The sequence below is a fragment of the Gobio gobio genome (assembly GCF_949357685.1).
Source record: "Gobio gobio genome assembly, chromosome: 15".
NCBI classification, from domain to species: domain Eukaryota; kingdom Metazoa; phylum Chordata; class Actinopteri; order Cypriniformes; family Gobionidae; genus Gobio; species Gobio gobio.
Window position 1 is genome coordinate 5,554,094 of NC_137108.1, and position 18,758 is coordinate 5,572,851.

The 18,758-nt window shown below is 36.8% G+C and overlaps 1 protein-coding gene across 1 annotated transcript; it reads left to right on the plus strand.

Annotated features, from left to right (window-relative positions):
- The first annotated feature begins 5,012 nt into the window (after nt 1–5,012).
- mecr (mitochondrial trans-2-enoyl-CoA reductase) lies at nt 5,013–17,617 on the plus strand. The gene is made up of 10 exons (XM_079836138.1): nt 5,013–5,324; nt 5,402–5,499; nt 8,287–8,418; nt 8,493–8,636; nt 9,938–10,040; nt 11,660–11,762; nt 12,700–12,773; nt 15,158–15,218; nt 16,638–16,710; nt 16,782–17,617. The coding sequence occupies exons 1-10, from the start codon at nt 5,146–5,148 to the stop codon at nt 16,943–16,945; spliced, it is 1,131 nt and encodes a 376-aa protein (XP_079692264.1). The 5' UTR covers nt 5,013–5,145; the 3' UTR covers nt 16,946–17,617.
- The last annotated feature ends 1,141 nt before the right edge of the window (nt 17,618–18,758 follow it).

Here is an 18,758-nt window from a genome sequence, read left to right on the forward strand (position 1 = left end):
AAATGTCTATAAACTTAAGTAATAATTACAATGGTTTTCAGTATGCAAGGTGCACTGTCAGTTTTCTATAGGCTAATGGAATTAAAACATCAAGGAAAGTTATGAAAAACGTGGATAAATATGTAAAGGGAAACCTGTTTAAACACGATAAATTGGCAGTAAGAACAATTAAGCAAAATTAAAACCAAATTTTCATTGTCAGAAAAACGACTGGCTTTCTAAATGCGTGATTTACTAACGAAATTACAAAGTCATGGTTGTTTCAACCCAAATGTGGGTCAAATATGGACAATCCCAACCAATGGGTTACATTTTTTTATTATTTTTTTAACACAACGGTTGGGTTTGTCTATTTCGACCCAAATCTGGGTTGATACAACCCATCATTTTTTTGAGTGAAGAAGTCTCAGGTACACTCTTAAAAAAATTGTGCTATATAGCACTAAAAGTGGTTCTCTATATAGGATTCCCAAATCTTGGTGCTTCAGTGGTTCTTCATCAGTTCTTTGGGATGACTGAGGTGCTATAGCACCGCTACCATATACAGAACCTGTTAAGATATGGTGCTATATAGTTTCCCTATGATTACGAACCACTTTTAGTGCCATATTGCACCATTTTTGTAAACATACGAAAATACATCAATAATTCTCTAAATTAGCTAATTTTAGACATGTACGTTATTGTTTTTAAAGTACCTGAGTCACACGACAGCTCGTAATTCTGAACAGGAATGTTTATTTCTTATTAAACCGCATAAGAACTTTTTGATTATTGATGTGTCCCAACACAAGCTAAGTTATTTCATTATGAGGCATTTCTAACAAAACACGGTGGAGACCTGGACTAGTTATTGGTTTACGATTTGCTTATGAATGTACTGCTTTGTCAAGAAAAAATAAGAAATTAAATGTTACAAAAATACATACTTTTTTCGCTCTTGCCACTTAAGTGGCAGAAATTTCATAAGAATAGTTTTATTTTGCAGCCATAGCCATGGCAAGACTCGGTTACATTTACATTTACGCATTTGGCAGATGCTTTTATCCAAAGCGACTTACATTGCATTCAAGGTACAAGTTTTTTACATTTTGTCAGTTCTTGCTTTCCCTGGGAATCGAACCCATGACCTTGGCGTTGTTAGCACCACGCTCTACTGTTTGAGCTACAGGAAAGAGTCATTATCTGCCAAACTACAAGATGTCTGAAACCCGTTTTTGAATAAGCATAAATCATTATTACAAATATTTCCACAGGACTGCTTAGTAGACAGATTATGAAGAAATATTCACATTACGTCATGTTTATTTCATATAGTGATAAGCCCCCGGTGGGCCCTACGATACTTGCGTCATTTGCGCTGAATCCAGATGTGGCCCGGATCTGGGCCGACACTCGTATATCTCATTCTGTGTTTTTTTTCTCTACTGAGCTTCCTCGTCTAGAGTATAAACTCAAAACCCAAACGTCTTATTCTTACAGATGATTGACCGATTGATACATTTGAATGTTTCTGGTATTTCTTGATGCTTTTGTGAAAATGTTTTGGTGGGGGGTTTGAACTGGGGATTTGGCGATTGCCAATTTTGCAATAGACCGTCCTGATCACCAGGGACCAAATGAATGTTAAAACCGCTGACTCGGCGGCCCGTTTTACATGTGTCCAAATCTGTGGTTATCTTCAAACAATAACACGCTCTATTAGACATGAAAGTAAATAATCAATCACGCTTTTATCTCTAAACTTCAGACTACAGTCGAATCTCGGCTTGATATTTGCTATCTTGTCTTAAATGCTGCTGATCTGTATGTTTGCTAGCGATATATTTTGTTATTTGTCTTTGACAATTGGCCTCAGGGGTTTTCTTGGAGAGAAATAAGTTATTCTTCAGAACAAATGTTGCCCATATACGTTGATGGTGAAGACATTGGCTCCGTTCTCAATCTGCCTGTATTGTTTTGGAATGTATTTAACAGCCTTTTACTCCCATTTTACAGGAGGAGCTGAAAGACTTTAAAGCATATTTAATATATATAAATAGATATATGCATACTGTTTATGTAAACCTGTTATTAGCCTTTACTCATAGTATTTATTTATAGCAACTTGTTCTCCATGATGTAAAAGAGACTCCGGCTCCTACCTCAGGCTTCTCTGTGTTATTTCCAAAATACCTCGACCATCGTCTCACGTGCCACGAATCGGCTGACAATGATGAGCTTTATTTGTGTATTGTTGTTTTTATGGCACTGATGTCTTGCTCTGTGCAGCTTATTGTGTGGAGCGTTGTGATTTCTCTGTGCTGAAGACGAGATTTATGTTTAATTCCTCAGTCGCTATAAATGCCTTTTGCTTTAGCAGTGTTGAATCATGACTCTGAACTCAGGGAGTGTATCAAGCATGATTTCACATGAAGTGATAAGAATTATATTATTTTATTACAGTTCCAAAACATCATGAACATTATTGTAAGTGTTAACTTTCTGAGTTTTGTGGATCAAACAGGAATGTATATCCTATGGTTGCCTCCTACATGAACTGCCGTTATCTAATCCATTCCTTTATGCAATTATATTTGAGTTCTTGTTTTTATCGTATTTAATGAATGAAGGTATCATACAAAGTTTTGCACCATTTAGATGTGCTCATGCTGTTTTTGACTATCCTGTTGAACTTGGGAATCACTTCTTGAACATTTGAATGTAATGTGAAGTTTTCAATGGTTTTTGTCATCCAATAAATTTAGTGGAATGTGAGAAAAAGACTGGCTGTGATCTCTTCTCTCAACATTTTATTTACTATTTTTAGCTAGGCTGACGACTTACATTACATCTTGTTATGTTTACTGTTTTAAACGTATCTATAGCTCCATCAAGATTCAAAACACAGAGTTTAATAATGTAATTTAAAATGTATTTAATTTTATATTATAGGCCACATTTATTCTGATTTTCCTCAATTGCATCAGCCTTCAAGTGTCTTGAGAAACCTTTGAAAGCAGTTTTGAACTAGAAAAACATTATGCACATATATTACTGACATTGTGGTAAAATTTCAATTCCACTCATGAATATTAACCTGTTTGATCAAAAGACAGGCATTTATGGCAGGCGGAATTGGCATATAAAACCATGGTTTGACTAACTATCCATAAATATAGTTTAGATAGATACAATTGTATTTCAACGAGTCATAATTATAATTTAGCTAGTCAGAATGAAAATTAGAGATATCAGCTATTATACTAGTGAGAAATGAAGATTGAGATACAGATCTCTAAATACAGTTTGACTAGTCTAAATACTATTTAAGATATCTGTAATGACATAATAGATATATTCAATTGACGTGTCACACATACGCAAAGGTAATTAGATATATCTCTAGTTCAATTTCTACTATAGTCAAATTTATATTTTCAGATCACCACCACTAAGCCCCCGACAACTCCTTCAGTTTTTATCTAATAGACATTTTCTCTGAAAGTTTTAGTTAGAATAGTTTGTAAGAGTGCTATTTAGGGATGTGACGGTGAGGAAATTTTCCCACCGGTTAATTGATGCGTGACAACACCGGTAATACCGGTATCACCGGCGGAGGCTTTTAAATCACTAATTCTATCTAACTGAAAGTAACATGCACACGACCGCTCTGAACTGAAAACGCGCCAGTGCGCACACACACCGTGAATGACAGCTCGTCTGTAAATGCGCGCTCTGTGAGGCCATGGGCGCGTCTCAATCAGTTCCCTAGTTCAGTAGTCGGGGCACTGATCAAGCATTGATCAGTCTATGATTGAGATGCACGCCATGAATGAATAACAGTTTGTCCGTAAAGCCTTGTTTATACTCGGTGCGCGCAGCAAAAATAAATGCGCGCAGTCAGCGTAGCGCGGAGGCTCGCACTGCGGAGCCAGGCGAAAGTAAACAATGCGCGCTCTGTGCGGCCGTGCACATTTTACTTTCGGTTTTGAATTAGCGCCAATTCGGCTGCGGGTTGCTTGAATTGTGGGTTCTTTAGCCTATTATTTTTAATGAAAAACACAACAACAAAACAAATGACAAACTCCCTTAAATAGGCGCTTTTACGTTTCGCTTTGAAACCAAATCTTCCGCGATCATGTCAGTCAGCTCCTCACTCTTAAATCTGATGAATGAAATCTGATGAATGACTCCTGCCGCTGCCGAGACTCACGTTTGGATCCTGCTTTATTAAGCAGAGACGTTCAGTTTTTATTTGTATTGTCTGTTCTCTAACTGAACTAAATTATTTTATTACTATAAAAAAATCAAAAAGACGGTGGGCGGTGCCACGGTGGGCAAGTGATGTAACCGGTGTTGAGTCTGGACACCGGTAACACAGGCAACACCGACTATCGTAGCAAGCCTAGTGCGATTATAAACACAATGAGGTTGTAAAAGCAGACTGCGCTTACCTGTTCGGCATGATGACGTTTAATATCCCCGACAGCGTCTTATTTAGCCACTTGTTAGCAACCGCCGGTGTCTAGCTACGAAAAAGCTTAAAAAATTCCAAGTGGGGCAATACTGATGTATTTTACATCGTAGAATAAAACAAGGTGTGTTTTGAGTGTCTTGAGCTTGTGTTAATCACAGACCTTATTTCAGGCATTTAACAACAACAAAAACATTCAAAAAACCTTCAGTAGGATGTAACCGGAAGTGCTAAAAGGCTAACTTATTTCCGAGTTTTAGCCAACAAAACTGCGTCATCCCTGACACACCCTATTACGACAATTCAAAATTGCAGAACAGATCATTTTAGTCAAAACTAAATTACGGCTAGTAGAGCCAGGGGCATTAAATGCTAACATGGCTTGCCATATGAGTTTGGAAAATGGGCGCTGGCCAGGATGGCCAATGAACGAAGTTTATGATACTAAAAAAAACAGGCTTGGGTTATGATTGAACAGTCCAAACCCATCTCGTGACCATTGCTAATTAATATTCATTAATAGTGCCTCGGAATAGTAGGATTCGTAAGCGACCCCGGAGACGGCGCTTCTACTACAGGCTTTACGGTAACAAAATGGCCACTTCCATGACAGTAAACACGGACTTATGCCCTCTTGTGCTTCTTTAAACGCCTCAAGATCTTGATTTTGGACATATCACAACGTTAGAATGAAACTATCGCGAGTCGCATCTTTTTTAACACGGGGACCTCGCGTTTACCGGTCCCCAGGTCCTGAACCGATCAGATATGGAGCTGTCCTCACTAAAAGCAACTTCTCTGTGTCTGCAGTCAAAGACAACACTGCACTTCTGTACAGAAAACACGGGGAGCCCTCACAAGCTGTCCAGTAAGCGTGCCACACCCATAGATAATAACAGGTGGACAGTTGTATGAAGTTAACCGCGTTTCCTGCATGATTGACAGGCTGGAGTCACTGGACCTGCCCCATATGGGACCTGAATGCGTCCTGGTGAAAATGCTGGCAGCTCCCATCAACCCCTCTGATTTAAATATGATTCAAGGCAAGAGCAAAGCATTTTTTATTGAGTTTAATTACCTATGCATTGGCTACTGTGGACAAATACATTGACAGGATATTTGGGTAAATCAAAATCAAAGAAAAAAATAAGAAAATAAATCTATTTTACAAAGCCACTAGGCCAGTGTTATATATTTTGTTCAGTTGAGTACTTACAATATCCCAAATGTTTCCAACTATTTGTAAATCGTGAGAAATTGCTATTTTACCTGAGGAACCGGGATGTGTGAGGGGAAACGTTACTTAGTGCAGCTTTAATCATAACCAATACCAAAACTTAACTACCTTAGTAACTATTAATAAGCAGTAACTTATTAATTCATTAAATATAGTTGTCGTGTTCCCATGATGTGCTCAATGAGCAAAAGAAAAATTCCACAATAGTGTTTTCATGACTTACAAAAGAGGAAAAAAAGTGAGAGAAATATGTCAATTTTAAGCCACTTCCACAGAAACACAGCAGCGTTAACTAGTTTCTTGTCATTTGATGCAAAGGTAATATAATGCAATGTATAGTGTTATAACTGTATACATTTGTAAAAAAATAAATACATAAATGAAAATATAAAACACTTTACAGGATTTACAATGATGATGACCGTTAAAACACATCTGTGAAAAGGGTCCATTATTGCTTTTTGTTTTTTTATTCCTTTTGTTCTCAAAAATGTATTTACATTATTTATTATTATGATGATGATTACTATTATTGTTTTATTCTGGAGGAAAAAAACTTAATTTAATGGGTTTGGTGGGTTTAGTTCATTCAACCCTTGTGCGTCAATGAACAAAAGCTACACATAGAGGATAAAAATGTCCATTTAAAAAAACTTTTGAACCTTGGGAGCACAGACTGAAGTTTATAGAGGTTTAAGCTTATGAACATTATTTTATATAAAATATACATTGTATGAAACATGTTGAACTCTACTCGACTAATCTAAACTACTAGAAAATCAAAGCCATAAATCTAAACAAGTTGTGCTCCAAATTTGAGGTTGTTATCTCAAAAAATGAGTTTTCAAGATTAAGATTTAGTTTGGGCGCAGTGCCATATTTTCCCGTTAGATGCCAGCAAAGCTCCTCTGGTGCACACACCAGTTGGTGTTTTACAGTAGTTTTCCTCTCTCAAATATTACAATCACACACACAACTTTTTATTACACATACAAACCACACTCTGACATCCATACCAACACATCCACACAGTTACAGCTGCATAATGTATCCAATTGGCTCTATAATAATCAGAAAGTGAGTATTTGCTGTATAGACCAAACCAGAGAAAACCATTTTGAAGCCTTGCCAACAGATTGAAAGCCTATTGACAAAGATTGCATAATTTTATAGTTAAATTAATTAATTCATTATTGCAGTTTTAATGGGTTTCAATAGGGACATGTTTGTCCAAAACATCCTGAGAGGAACTATTTTGTGTGCCTAGTGCAAAATTGATTTTTTTTTAAAAGGAAATGGGGGTGAAATAGTAAAATTCCAATAAAAATACACACCTGTGCCAAAATGTATGCAGTTGGCATAAACACTGGCAAAATTATCAACAAAACAAAACTGAAAAAGACAAAAATGTCCATAAGGTCGCACAAGGGTTAAGCAACAAACACTAGCATTATGTATACAATTAACCCTCTGGGGTTCTTCATTTATGGGTCACACTCAGGGTCTTCGGGATTAAGATAAAAAAGATTTGAGTAAAATCAATTAAATATATTTTTGTTCAATAATATTTTGTTTTGAGATAAATTTATGATTTATAATGAATATTTATGCAATAATTATGACCCATTTTTTCCCATTGAATATAATAAAAAAAGTGTATATATATTTTTTTTTTTTATTTTTTTTTTTTATTAAAGCTGTATTTCATTTTAGAGTCAAGCCTAAGCCTCATGAAAGCAATTTTTTAAATGAGATCGGTGCCATCCGGTGGACACATTGAGCATTTTTATCCCGCAATAGCACATTTTTACCACTATAGTGGATCTTGCGTTTGATAATAAAAAAAAATAAAAAAACGTAGCTTCATCGGAATGGTCCGAAATTTGGTGACTTAATTGGTACTTGGTATATGAACAGACAAAAAAATTGGGGACAGGATTTGAATCTCTAAAACATCAAGAGTGCAAAACAGACAAAAAAACTCACACACACACACACACACACACTTATACACACAAAAACACACGCACACACAAATGAACATGTGCCATTCCAAAAGCTAATTGTGTTTTTGTGTGTGTGTGTTTTTTTGTGTGTCTGTTTTGCACTCTTGATGTTTTAGAGATTCACCCCTTCACTGTTGAGTCCTTTTTTCTGCATTCTGGCTTATTTGTAGATTGTATGCACAAAAAAACTCTGTATTTTCATATTTTTGCCAATTTCCCATTCATTTCCTATGGGGGTCATTTTTGACCCGAAGGTCCTGAGTGTGACTATTTTTTTTACGACCACTTAGCCTTTATAAATCCTGTCCCAATTTTTTTGGGGTGTTCATATACCAAGTACCAATAAAGTCACCAAGCTTCGGACCATTCCGATGAAGCTACGATTTTCTTAGAAACCGCTTCGGATCATTGCTGACCCGAAGGACCCCAGAGGGTTAAATCAATTTAGAAAATGGAATGCGTTTTTGCATTGCATAGTGAAAGTTGATTGTAAAAGGGCATATTTCTTTCTTTTGAGTGAGATTTCCTTTAAACCAGGGACTGATTTGCCTGATGATTTTGCATACTCACCCAGTGTCTCTGAACAGGAACATACGCCGTCCTGCCTGAGCTTCCAGCGGTGGGGGGCAATGAGGGCGTGGGTCAGGTGATGGAGGTCGGTGAGCGGGTCAAAACACTCAAGGTCGGCGACTGGGTGATTCCAAGAGATGCCGGCATAGGTGAAGATTTGATGTGTGTTCATGTTCTGCTCAGCAGGTGTGAGGATGTAACGGCCCTGCATTGATCCACACAGGCACATGGAGGACAGCAGCGGTCCTGAAGGCTGGAGATCTGGTGACTTTACCTAAAGACATTCCTGTGCTGTCTGCTGCCACTTTAGGAGTCAACCCCTGCACAGCTTTCAGGATGCTCACAGACTTCGAGGAGCTCAAACCAGGTTCTTTCATTCTTCATTGAGTATTCAAACTGCAGGGTTCCTACGGGGTTTGGAAAAGTATGGAATTTCCAAGTAATTTCCAGGTCTGGAAAAGTATGGAAAAAATAAATCAGAGTATGAAAAAATATTTATGTTTCCAGACTATTGTCCCTATTTCATTTTCTAAATATAAAATTAAGAATTTCAAAATGTATATAATAAATATATACACAATCGTTTTTTTCAATGAATGAAAAGCTTGTAGCGTAGCTATGGCAGTAAAGGTCAGACCTGTGTGTTCCTTCCTCTTCTCAGTTCAACAGTGGTTAACACTGCACTTTGTAGTTTGAGAAAGCAAGTTGGGTTTGAGGATAAAACAGAGTCGATGGTGGAGTTCTTAAAGGAATAGTACACCCAAAATGAAAATTTGTCATTTATTCACCCCCATGTCTTTCAAAACCATAAGTTTATTATATTAACATTTTTAATATTTTAAATCTGAGAGATTTCAGTCCCTTTATTAAAGGACTTGTTCACCCCAAAATGAAAATCATTTACTCACCTCAATGCCATCCAAGATATCCATGCCTTACTTTCTTCAGTGAAAGATAAATTAAGTTTTTGAGCAACCAACTGAGTTGGTGGCCATTTTGGATGGCATTGGGGTGAGTAAATGATTAGGAAATTTTCATTTTAAGGTGAACTAATCCTTTAAATATCTTCATGTGTCCAAGATTTCCAAGATTAACAAAAGTCTTATTAGTTTAGAATGACATGAGGGTAAGTAAATTATGATAGAAATTACATTTTTGGGTAAATTAATAACCCTTTAAAAAAATTGTGACTGATTTAGCATTTTGATCGTTAAGGTCACAAAAGGCAATATTTTAATATAGGATTTCTAAATATTAGATAGCCTACATAGAGGTTTTGACTCAGAGTGTAACATACTTGTCGGTGCCGATGGCATTGTGGGTAAGTGCTTCGCCATGTAGTGCTGTTGTGCTTCTGGAGACCCGAGTTCGAGTCCTGCCTCATGGACTTTTCCCAATCCCGCCCCCCTCTCTCTCCCACCTTACTTCCTGTCTAGCTACTTTCCTATCCTAATAAAAGGCAAAAACGCCAATACTAAATCTTTCGAATGTAACACTTGTTAGCAGTTGAATTTGAAAACATTTTATCAGAACAAGTTAAATATGGTCGGAAAAATCTGTAGGAAGTCTGGAAATTCGAGTCTGGAAAAGTATGGAATTTTGAAATGAAAATTGTGTAGGAACCCTGAAACTGTTGATCGTGCACTAAAGTCTAACTGGATGTTTTAGGAGATACAGTCATCCAGAACGCAGCTAACAGTGGCGTGGGACAGGCCGTTATTCAGATCGCTGCTGCTAAGGGCTTTCAAACCATCAATGTCATCAGAGACAGGTAACAGAGACCTTCAACTCATCAATGATGCCTTTACTTAAAGCTACACTGTGTAACTTTTTTAGTTTATTCTTAGCTAAAAACACTTAGTTCTTTCAAAAATATATGTGCTCATTAATGTATATTTACTTCTTTCAAGTAATAAAGTATTCTCGTAAGTTTATAATATGCCATTGAAAATACATACGGGTGAGGGTTCGAATGCGGGTCGCCATGTTGCCCCTCCATCTTGAAAGTACATTAGCCAAAGAGGGACATACCCGTAAATTCAAGCTTCGCCTTTGGCGTTTTAACACTCGATGGCACCGTGTCCAATGTGGACGAGGTCGAACTGGAAGCCATGTTAATCTTGGACTAAATCGGCCACCGTAGGAGTTAAAACTAAATCGGTATTGAGAGGAAGAGAAACTAATATTCACTGGATGGTCATATACATTTTCACCACTAGATGGGGGAAAATATCACAGTGTAGCTTTAAAGGAACACTCCACTTTTTTTGAAAATAGGCTCATTGAAAACGTTTCATTTTCCGTCGGTCTTAGTACACGATGTACAGAAGAGTCGAGTTTTAAGTAGGAAAAATATCGAACTCTTTGGTCATTTTTTTGAGCGAGATGCTAACGGTCTAATCAGATTCAATGATCGACTTCTAAAGTGGGAATTGGAAAATTTCCGATAGCACGTGAAGGCAGCATTAGTGTCATCATTTGCTTTTATGGCCAGAGGCTAGAGACTACAGCCAGTAGAAGAGCTAGTTCTGCACGTTATCAACAGACGTGATTGGAGTCTGAAATGACTTAAAGGGTTAGTTCACACAAAAATGAAAATTCTGTCATTAATGACTTACCCTCATGTCGTTCGACACCCGTCAGACCTCCGTTCATCTTCAGACACAAATGAAGATATTTTAGTTGAAATCTGATGGCTCTGAAAGGCCTCCATTGGCTCAATGCACTTTACACTCTCACTTACACTCTTTTTGTGCGCAAAAAACCCCTAAATAACGACTTATATAGTGATGACGATTTCAAAACACGGCCTCATGAAGCTTCGAAGCGTTATGAATCAGTGAGTCGAATCAGCGGTTTGGCGGTTTGACACGCGATCCGAATCATGATTCGACTCACTGATTCATAACGCTTCGAAGCTTCATGATGCCGTGTTTTGAAATCGTCATCACTATATAAGTCTTTATTTAGGTTTTTTTTGCGCACAAAAACTATTCTCGCCGATCCATAAAGTTATTGTAGAGCCACTGTAGTGAGATGGACTTTGTAACGACGTCTTTAGTGCCTTTTAAGGGTCTTGAGAGTGTAAAGTGCATTGAGCCAATGGAGGCCTTTCACAGCCATCAGATTTACACTAAAATATCTTCATTTGTGTCTGAAGATGAACGGAGGTCTGACGGGTGTCGAACGACATGAGGGTGAGGAATTAATGACAGAATTTTCATTTTTGGGTGAACTAACCCTTTAAGTTCAAAAACTTTAAATAATGTTTTATCAACAGGCTGTCAATAGGTTGTTTTTATGTCTGCTTGTTTGAGTGTGCTTTAACAGGTCCTTAAAACAAAAGCTGCTGGGATGATGATTTGTCTCCGTGTGATGTTAATGGTGTAGGCCGGATCTGCAGTGTGTGTGTGACAGACTGATGGCACTGGGAGCCACACACGTCATCACAGAGCAGACGCTGAGACGGCCAGAGATGAAGGAGATCTTCAGGGTCAGTCTCAAACATGTGCTATAGAAACATTCTGTATCTGCATCTGCATCATGATGTGTGTGTATCTGCATCTGCATCATGATGTGTGTGTATCTGCATCTGCATCATGATGTGTGTGTATCTGCATCTGCATCATGATGTGTGTGTATCTGCATCTGCATCATGATGTGTGTGTATCTGCATCTGCATCATGATGTGTGTGTATCTGCATCTGCATCATGATGTGTGTGTATCTGCATCTGCATCATGATGTGTGTGTATCTGCATCTGCATCATGATGTGTGTGTATCTGCATCTGCATCATGATGTGTGTGTATCTGCATCTGCATCATGATGTGTGTGTATCTGCATCTGCATCATGATGTGTGTGTATCTGCATCTGCATCATGATGTGTGTGTATCTGCATCTGCATCATGATGTGTGTGTATCTGCATCTGCATCATGATGTGTGTGTATCTGCATCTGCATCATGATGTGTCTGTATCTGCATCTGCATCATGATGTGTGTGTATCTGCATCTGCATCATGATGTGTGTGTATCTGCATCTGCATCATGATGTGTGTGTATCTGCATCTGCATCATGATGTGTGTGTATCTGCATCTGCATCATGATGTGTGTGTATCTGCATCTGCATCATGATGTGTGTGTATCTGCATCTGCATCATGATGTGTGTGTATCTGCATCTGCATCATGATGTGTGTGTATCTGCATCTGCATCATGATGTGTGTGTATCTGCATCTGCATCATGATGTGTGTGTATCTGCATCTGCATCATGATGTATGTGTATCTGCATCTGCATCATGATGTGTGTGTATCTGCATCTGCATCATGATGTGTGTGTATCTGCATCTGCATCATGATGTGTGTGTGTGTGTATCTGCATCTGCATCATGATGTGTGTGTGTGTGTGTGTGTGTGTCTGCTTTAACAGGCGTGTCCTCCACCTAAACTGGCCCTGAATGGAGTCGGAGGAAAGAGCGCCACAGAGCTGTTACGTCATTTACAGTAAGTTATCTAAACACAGACATCTACATCTATAACAGTGTCCACATACAGCGTCTGCAGCCTTCATGCAGAAGAGATTTTCTCATTCATTTTCTTCACAGATTAAAAATAACTCTAAAGCACTAGAATTATTTTCTAAAGTCCACTAGAGGGCCTCAGCAAACTTCTGAAGAGGCCACAGGATTACATTATATTATATTATATTAATTATATTATATTATATTATATTATATTATATTATATTATATTATATTATATTATATTATATTATATTATATTAATTATATTATATTATATTATATTATATTATATTATATTAATTATATTATTATATGAATTATATTATATTATATAAATTATATTATATTATTTATATTATATTATATCCTTTATATTGTATTATATAATATTCATTATATTATATTATATTTATTACATTATATTATTTATATTATATTAATTATATGATATTTATTACATTATATTATACTAATGATATTATATTATTTATATTATATTATATCATTTATATTATATTATATCATTTATATTATATTCATTATATTATATTTATTACATTATATTATATTCATTATATTATACTATTTATATTATATTATATCATTTATATTGTATTATATTATATTCATTATATTATATTATTACATTACATTATATTCATTATATTATATATTATTTATATTATATTTATTACATTATATTATATGAATTATATTATTTATATTATATAATTTATATTGTATTATATTATATGAAATATATTATATTAATTACATTACATTAATTATATTATATTAATTAAATTACATTAATTATATTATACATTCATTACATTATATTACATTAATTATATCATATATTAATTATATGAATAACATTACATTAATTATATTATATATATTTTATTATATTATTTTATTATATACATTATATTAAATTATATTAATGATATTATAATAATTAAAAAAATGTGAAAATGAAGAAAAGTTGAGCAAAGGTTGTAAAGTCAGAAAGGTTGAGCGTTACTGATCTGAAGCATTTCATTACGAACTTTTATGTGAAGCAAAAACTTCAGGGACAATAAAACTTTATAATAAGTATACAGTAATAAAGTACTGACAAATCATTAACAAACTATTAGTTTATAGTTAATTCATATTTAATATATTTTGTTGGGTTTTCATGTTTTATGGGGACTTTCCATAGACGTAATGATTTTTATTCAGTACAAACTGTACATTCTGTCCCCCTACACTACCCCTACCCCTAAATCTCACACACACACATACACACACAACCCCTAAACCTACCCAGGCCCCGCCCCTTTATTCTGCATATTAATTATGTAAATGAGGAATATTGTGGTGTTCTACAATGGAGGCGTTTCAGGAGTTCAAAAACACTGATATAGAGAATTTGTGCTTTCATGCTTAAAGGATTAGTTCACTTTTAAATAAACTTTTGCTGATAATTTACTCACCCATATGTCATCCAAGATGTCCATGTCTTTCTTTCTGCAGTCAAAAAGAAATTAAGGTTTTTGATGAAAACATTCCAGGATTTTTCTCCATATAATGGACTTCAATGGGCTCCAAACGGCTCAAGGTCTACATGACAGTTTCAGTGCAGCTTCAAAGGGCTTTAAACGACACCAGATGATGAATAAGGGTCTTATCTAGCCAAACCATCAGTTTCTGCGAGAAACCCAGCAGTATTTATGCTATTATTTTACCTCTTATCAGACGAGTGTGATCATCTCTGAGCTCCGCCAAAACTTCCGCTAAGTGAGGTCAAAAAGACCGTGGTCATAGAAATATCGATAGTAGATGCCTCATTAGCGCATGCACGGATCAGTAGAATGAGGCATCTACTATCGATATATCTATGACCACGCTCGTATTTGACCTTACTTAACGGAAGTTATGGCGGAGCTCAGAGATGATCACGTTCGTCTGCAAAGAGGTAAAATAATAGCATAAATACTGCTGGGTTTCTCACAGAAACTGATGGTTTGTCTAGATAAGACCCTTATTCATCGTCTGGTGTCGTTTAAAGCCCTTTGAAGCTGCACTGAAACTGTCATGTAGACCTTGAACCGTTTGGAGCCCATTGAAGTCCATTATATGGAGAAAAACCCTGGACTGTTTTCATTCAAAACCTTAATTTCTTTTCGACTGCAGAAAGAAAGACATGGACATCTTGGATGACATATGGGTGAGTAAATTATCAGCAAAAGTTTATTTAAAAGTGAACTAATCCTTTAAAGAGAGTTGAATAATAGGACATAAACATTTTACTACATAACAGATCAAATGTGATAATGTATTCAGTCTATAAATGCATGGATTGTGTCTGTTCCTCAGAAGTGGAGGGAGTATGGTGACGTACGGCGGGATGGCCAAACAACCGGTCACTGTTCCAGTGGTGAGTTTGCCACTGGATTAGGGCTGCAACGACGCGTCGACGTCGTCGATGACGTCGACTACGAAAATACGTCGACGTGCGTGAAATGCGTCGACGCGTCGGCGGCGCATTATTTACGTTCTAGAATGGAACAGAAGATCTAGAATAATGGCAGCTTCTGCTCCCGGGCATAGTGAAAATGATCATTTATCATATAAAGCCAGACCGCGACATTCAAAAGTGTGGGAGTACTTTAAACAGAAGCCGAATTAAACTGTGCTTTGCTCGCTCTGTAACGCCGGTTTATCACTGCGCGCGGTGGCAGAGCAGAAGCTGTGCGCGTGGAGAGCGGGAGCTTTCACACTGCAGTCAGTGTTGCCAAGTCCGCTTTTTTCTGCGGAATTGGGCTACTTCTACACTGTTGCCGCGGGCTGTGTCTCATGTCCGCGGGTTGAAGCAAAAAACACACATATTTAACCCCCCGAACGCGATGTTTACCAGAGAACCTCCCCGAAACGCGATTGGGCTTGTTTTGGGCTAGTTTTGAGTAACGAATGGGTGGGTTTTGTTGTGTAAACCTGGCAACCCTGCTGCTAGTGTTCTCTCGCGCAGCTGAACCGTGGCGCGTGTATTGCAACAGACGGTCACATTTTCCTGGGTTCTTCTCCGACCCCAGTACGTCTCGTGCTTTTATTTATTATGGGCTGCATATATCTGCTGTTAATGCGACCTGGTTCCCCTCTGTCCCAAACACATATGCATAATAACTTGTTGTATATAGGTAGTTTACATGATTAAAGTAACATTAAAGTTAAGATATGCCTCTAGCTTTAATAATTTAAATGTGTCTTTGAAGTTTGGGCAAAAACTTCTGGCAGCTTAAGTCGTTGTTTATGCACATGTATCTTCAAAATAGACGACTAGTTCTACATTAACACTATGCTGAAAGCTCCTGTATGTGAACCTTTTGCAGATAAATACAAGTGCATTTTCGTTTACTATTGACACAAATCAATAAGTAAATCATACTCAATAAACAACTTTTCCTAATTAGGCCTACTCTGTATACATTTTATGATGAATAGTATCATTATATATTATGTTTAAAAAGCTTCTTTTGTTCATATATTTCATTATAAAATGGCATACTATGTACACTACCCTTCCTGAAATACAATTAATATTGTCATCATTCATTGATTTCATGTTAAAATAATATACAAATTCACTACCCTCTTTGAAATACAATAATCAGTAAAAAAGAATAATAAGATTAAGCTGGAAAAATAATCGTTAGATTAGTCGACTAATCAAAAAAATAATCGTTAGATTAGTCGACAGAAAAAATAATCGTTAGTTGCAGCTCTACACTGGATATGAACCTTGACCTCTGGCTTTATGGTGTACATTGCACTTATATAAGTATTATTGGTTCTTTAGAGTGCACTGATCTTTAAAGATGTGAAGATAAGAGGTTTCTGGGTGACCCAATGGAAGAGAGACAACAAACACGGTAAGTTTCCCCAGATGAAGTCTTTCTCCAGAGTTTCATACACTGATCTCACACACACCGTCCTGTGACAGATGAAGACGCTCTGAGAAACATGCTGGATGAGCTCTGCATCCTGATCCGCGCGGGGAAGCTGGCCGCTCCGGCCTGTGCTGAAGTGAGGCTTCAGGACTTCAGAAAAGCCCTTGAGGATGCCATGAGGCCGTACGTGTCCACCAAACAAGTTTTTGTCATGTGATCCCATTTGACAATTCATTGCATTCATTCAACCCCAAACACACTTCAAAGTCCAGTGAGCGTTATCAGCTTCACAGCAGGTTTGGCCATCGACATTTACCAGAAAATAAGAGGCATTTATGAGCATCATATGCGTGTTATCAGCATGTCAGACGTCACACACACACACACACACACACATATAACCAGACATGAACTGTAGTTTATTTCCATTTATTTAATCTGGAGCATGTTGTCAGGTTATTGCTGCTTTGACACATGGACTCAAACGTGTAAATGCTCGTATGTTAAAAACACACACTCATGCCATTAATAAAACCACTGAATAATGATACATCATGACAGTAAAATATTCATCAGATTGTGACTGTTAATGAATATAAAGTGTTTGCTGAAACTGATGGTTCTCTTTGGCTTTTATTGACATTAAACAGAAGCAGTTTATGTTTTTAACACCAGTGCCCGGTTCACATTGAATGCATTTTTATGCAAATAAGTTAACATTATGTTTTGGAAAGCATTTGTTTTATGAAGATGATGAATCAAAGCACTTAACATTTTTGACAGTCTTCCATGCATAATTAAAAAAAAAAGTCTTGTATGTGGGCAAATCATACAGAACAGTGAAAGAAAATGTGTTGCAGTAAGTTACTGATCTTAGTCATCATCAATCAAAATGGACTTTTCTTATTTTGACTTTTCTCACTCACATGAGATCCACCATCCGCCCTACATTTGTTCTTGTTTGCGAAGCCGTTTCACTGATATATGCGCTGTGAAGGTTAGCATCCCACTGGCTCTCTTTACAAAAACCCAATATTCTACTATCACAAAAAATAAACTCTGTGAGCAACAACAGTTAATGATACTTACACGTCTTATCCATCAAGATCATTTTCAAAACTGAACAGCACTTTCGTGAATTTTGAAGCCTAAATACAGATGGCAGAAATAAAAAGCTGGCCTAAACGAACTACACCATGACTTCACGTCACCACCATTAAGTCTTCAACAACTCTTTCAGTGTTTATTTAAAGATTTTGTCCCTAAAATTGTGAGTTAGAATAGTTTGCGGGAACATGATTATAAACAAATGAGTGAGTAGATGAGTTTACCTGATTTACTGATGATGTTTAATGTCAGACAGCCTCTGGGATTAGTTGGTAACGGTACACGTATTCGTACCGAACCGTTTCGGTAGCCTACAGGGCTTTTTATTAACTAGAAATCAACTCTTTCACTAAATATATGGACTATATTAGCCGTTATATTAATAATATTCTACTTAACCTGTTAGAGAACGGGTAGAGAACTTTACACTCTCAAGACCCTCAAAAGGCATTAAAGACGTCGTTACAAAGTCCATCTCACTACAGTGGTTCTACAATAACTTTATGAAGTGACGAGAATAGTTTTTGTGCGCAAAAAACCCCTAAATAACGACTTATATAGTGATGACGATTTCAAAACACAGCCTCATGAAGCTTCGAAGCGTTATGAATCAGTGAGTCGATTCAGCAGTTTGAATCGCCAAATTTCAGCAGTTTGGCGGTTTGACACGCAATCCGAATCATGATTCAACTCACTGATTCATAACGCTTCGAAGCTTCATGAGGCTGTGTTTTGAAATCGTCATCACTATATAAGTCGTTATTTAGGGGTTTTTTGCGCACAAAAACTATTCTCGTCACTTCATAAAGTTATTGTAGAACCACTGTAGCGAGATGGACTTTGTAACGACGTCTTTAGTGCCTTTTAAGGGTCTTGAGAGTGTAAAGTGCATTGAGCCAATGGAGGCCTTTCAGAACCATCAG

Coding starts and splice junctions, on each gene's coding strand:
- mecr (XM_079836138.1), top strand. CDS start 5,146: ATGAAACTATCGCGAGTCGCATCTTTTTTAACACGGGGACCTCGCGTT. Junction 8,637..9,937: donor CTTCGAGGAGCTCAAACCAG/GTTCTTTCATTC, acceptor TGGATGTTTTAG/GAGATACAGTCATCCAGAAC. Junction 10,041..11,659: donor ATCAATGTCATCAGAGACAG/GTAACAGAGACC, acceptor TTAATGGTGTAG/GCCGGATCTGCAGTGTGTGT.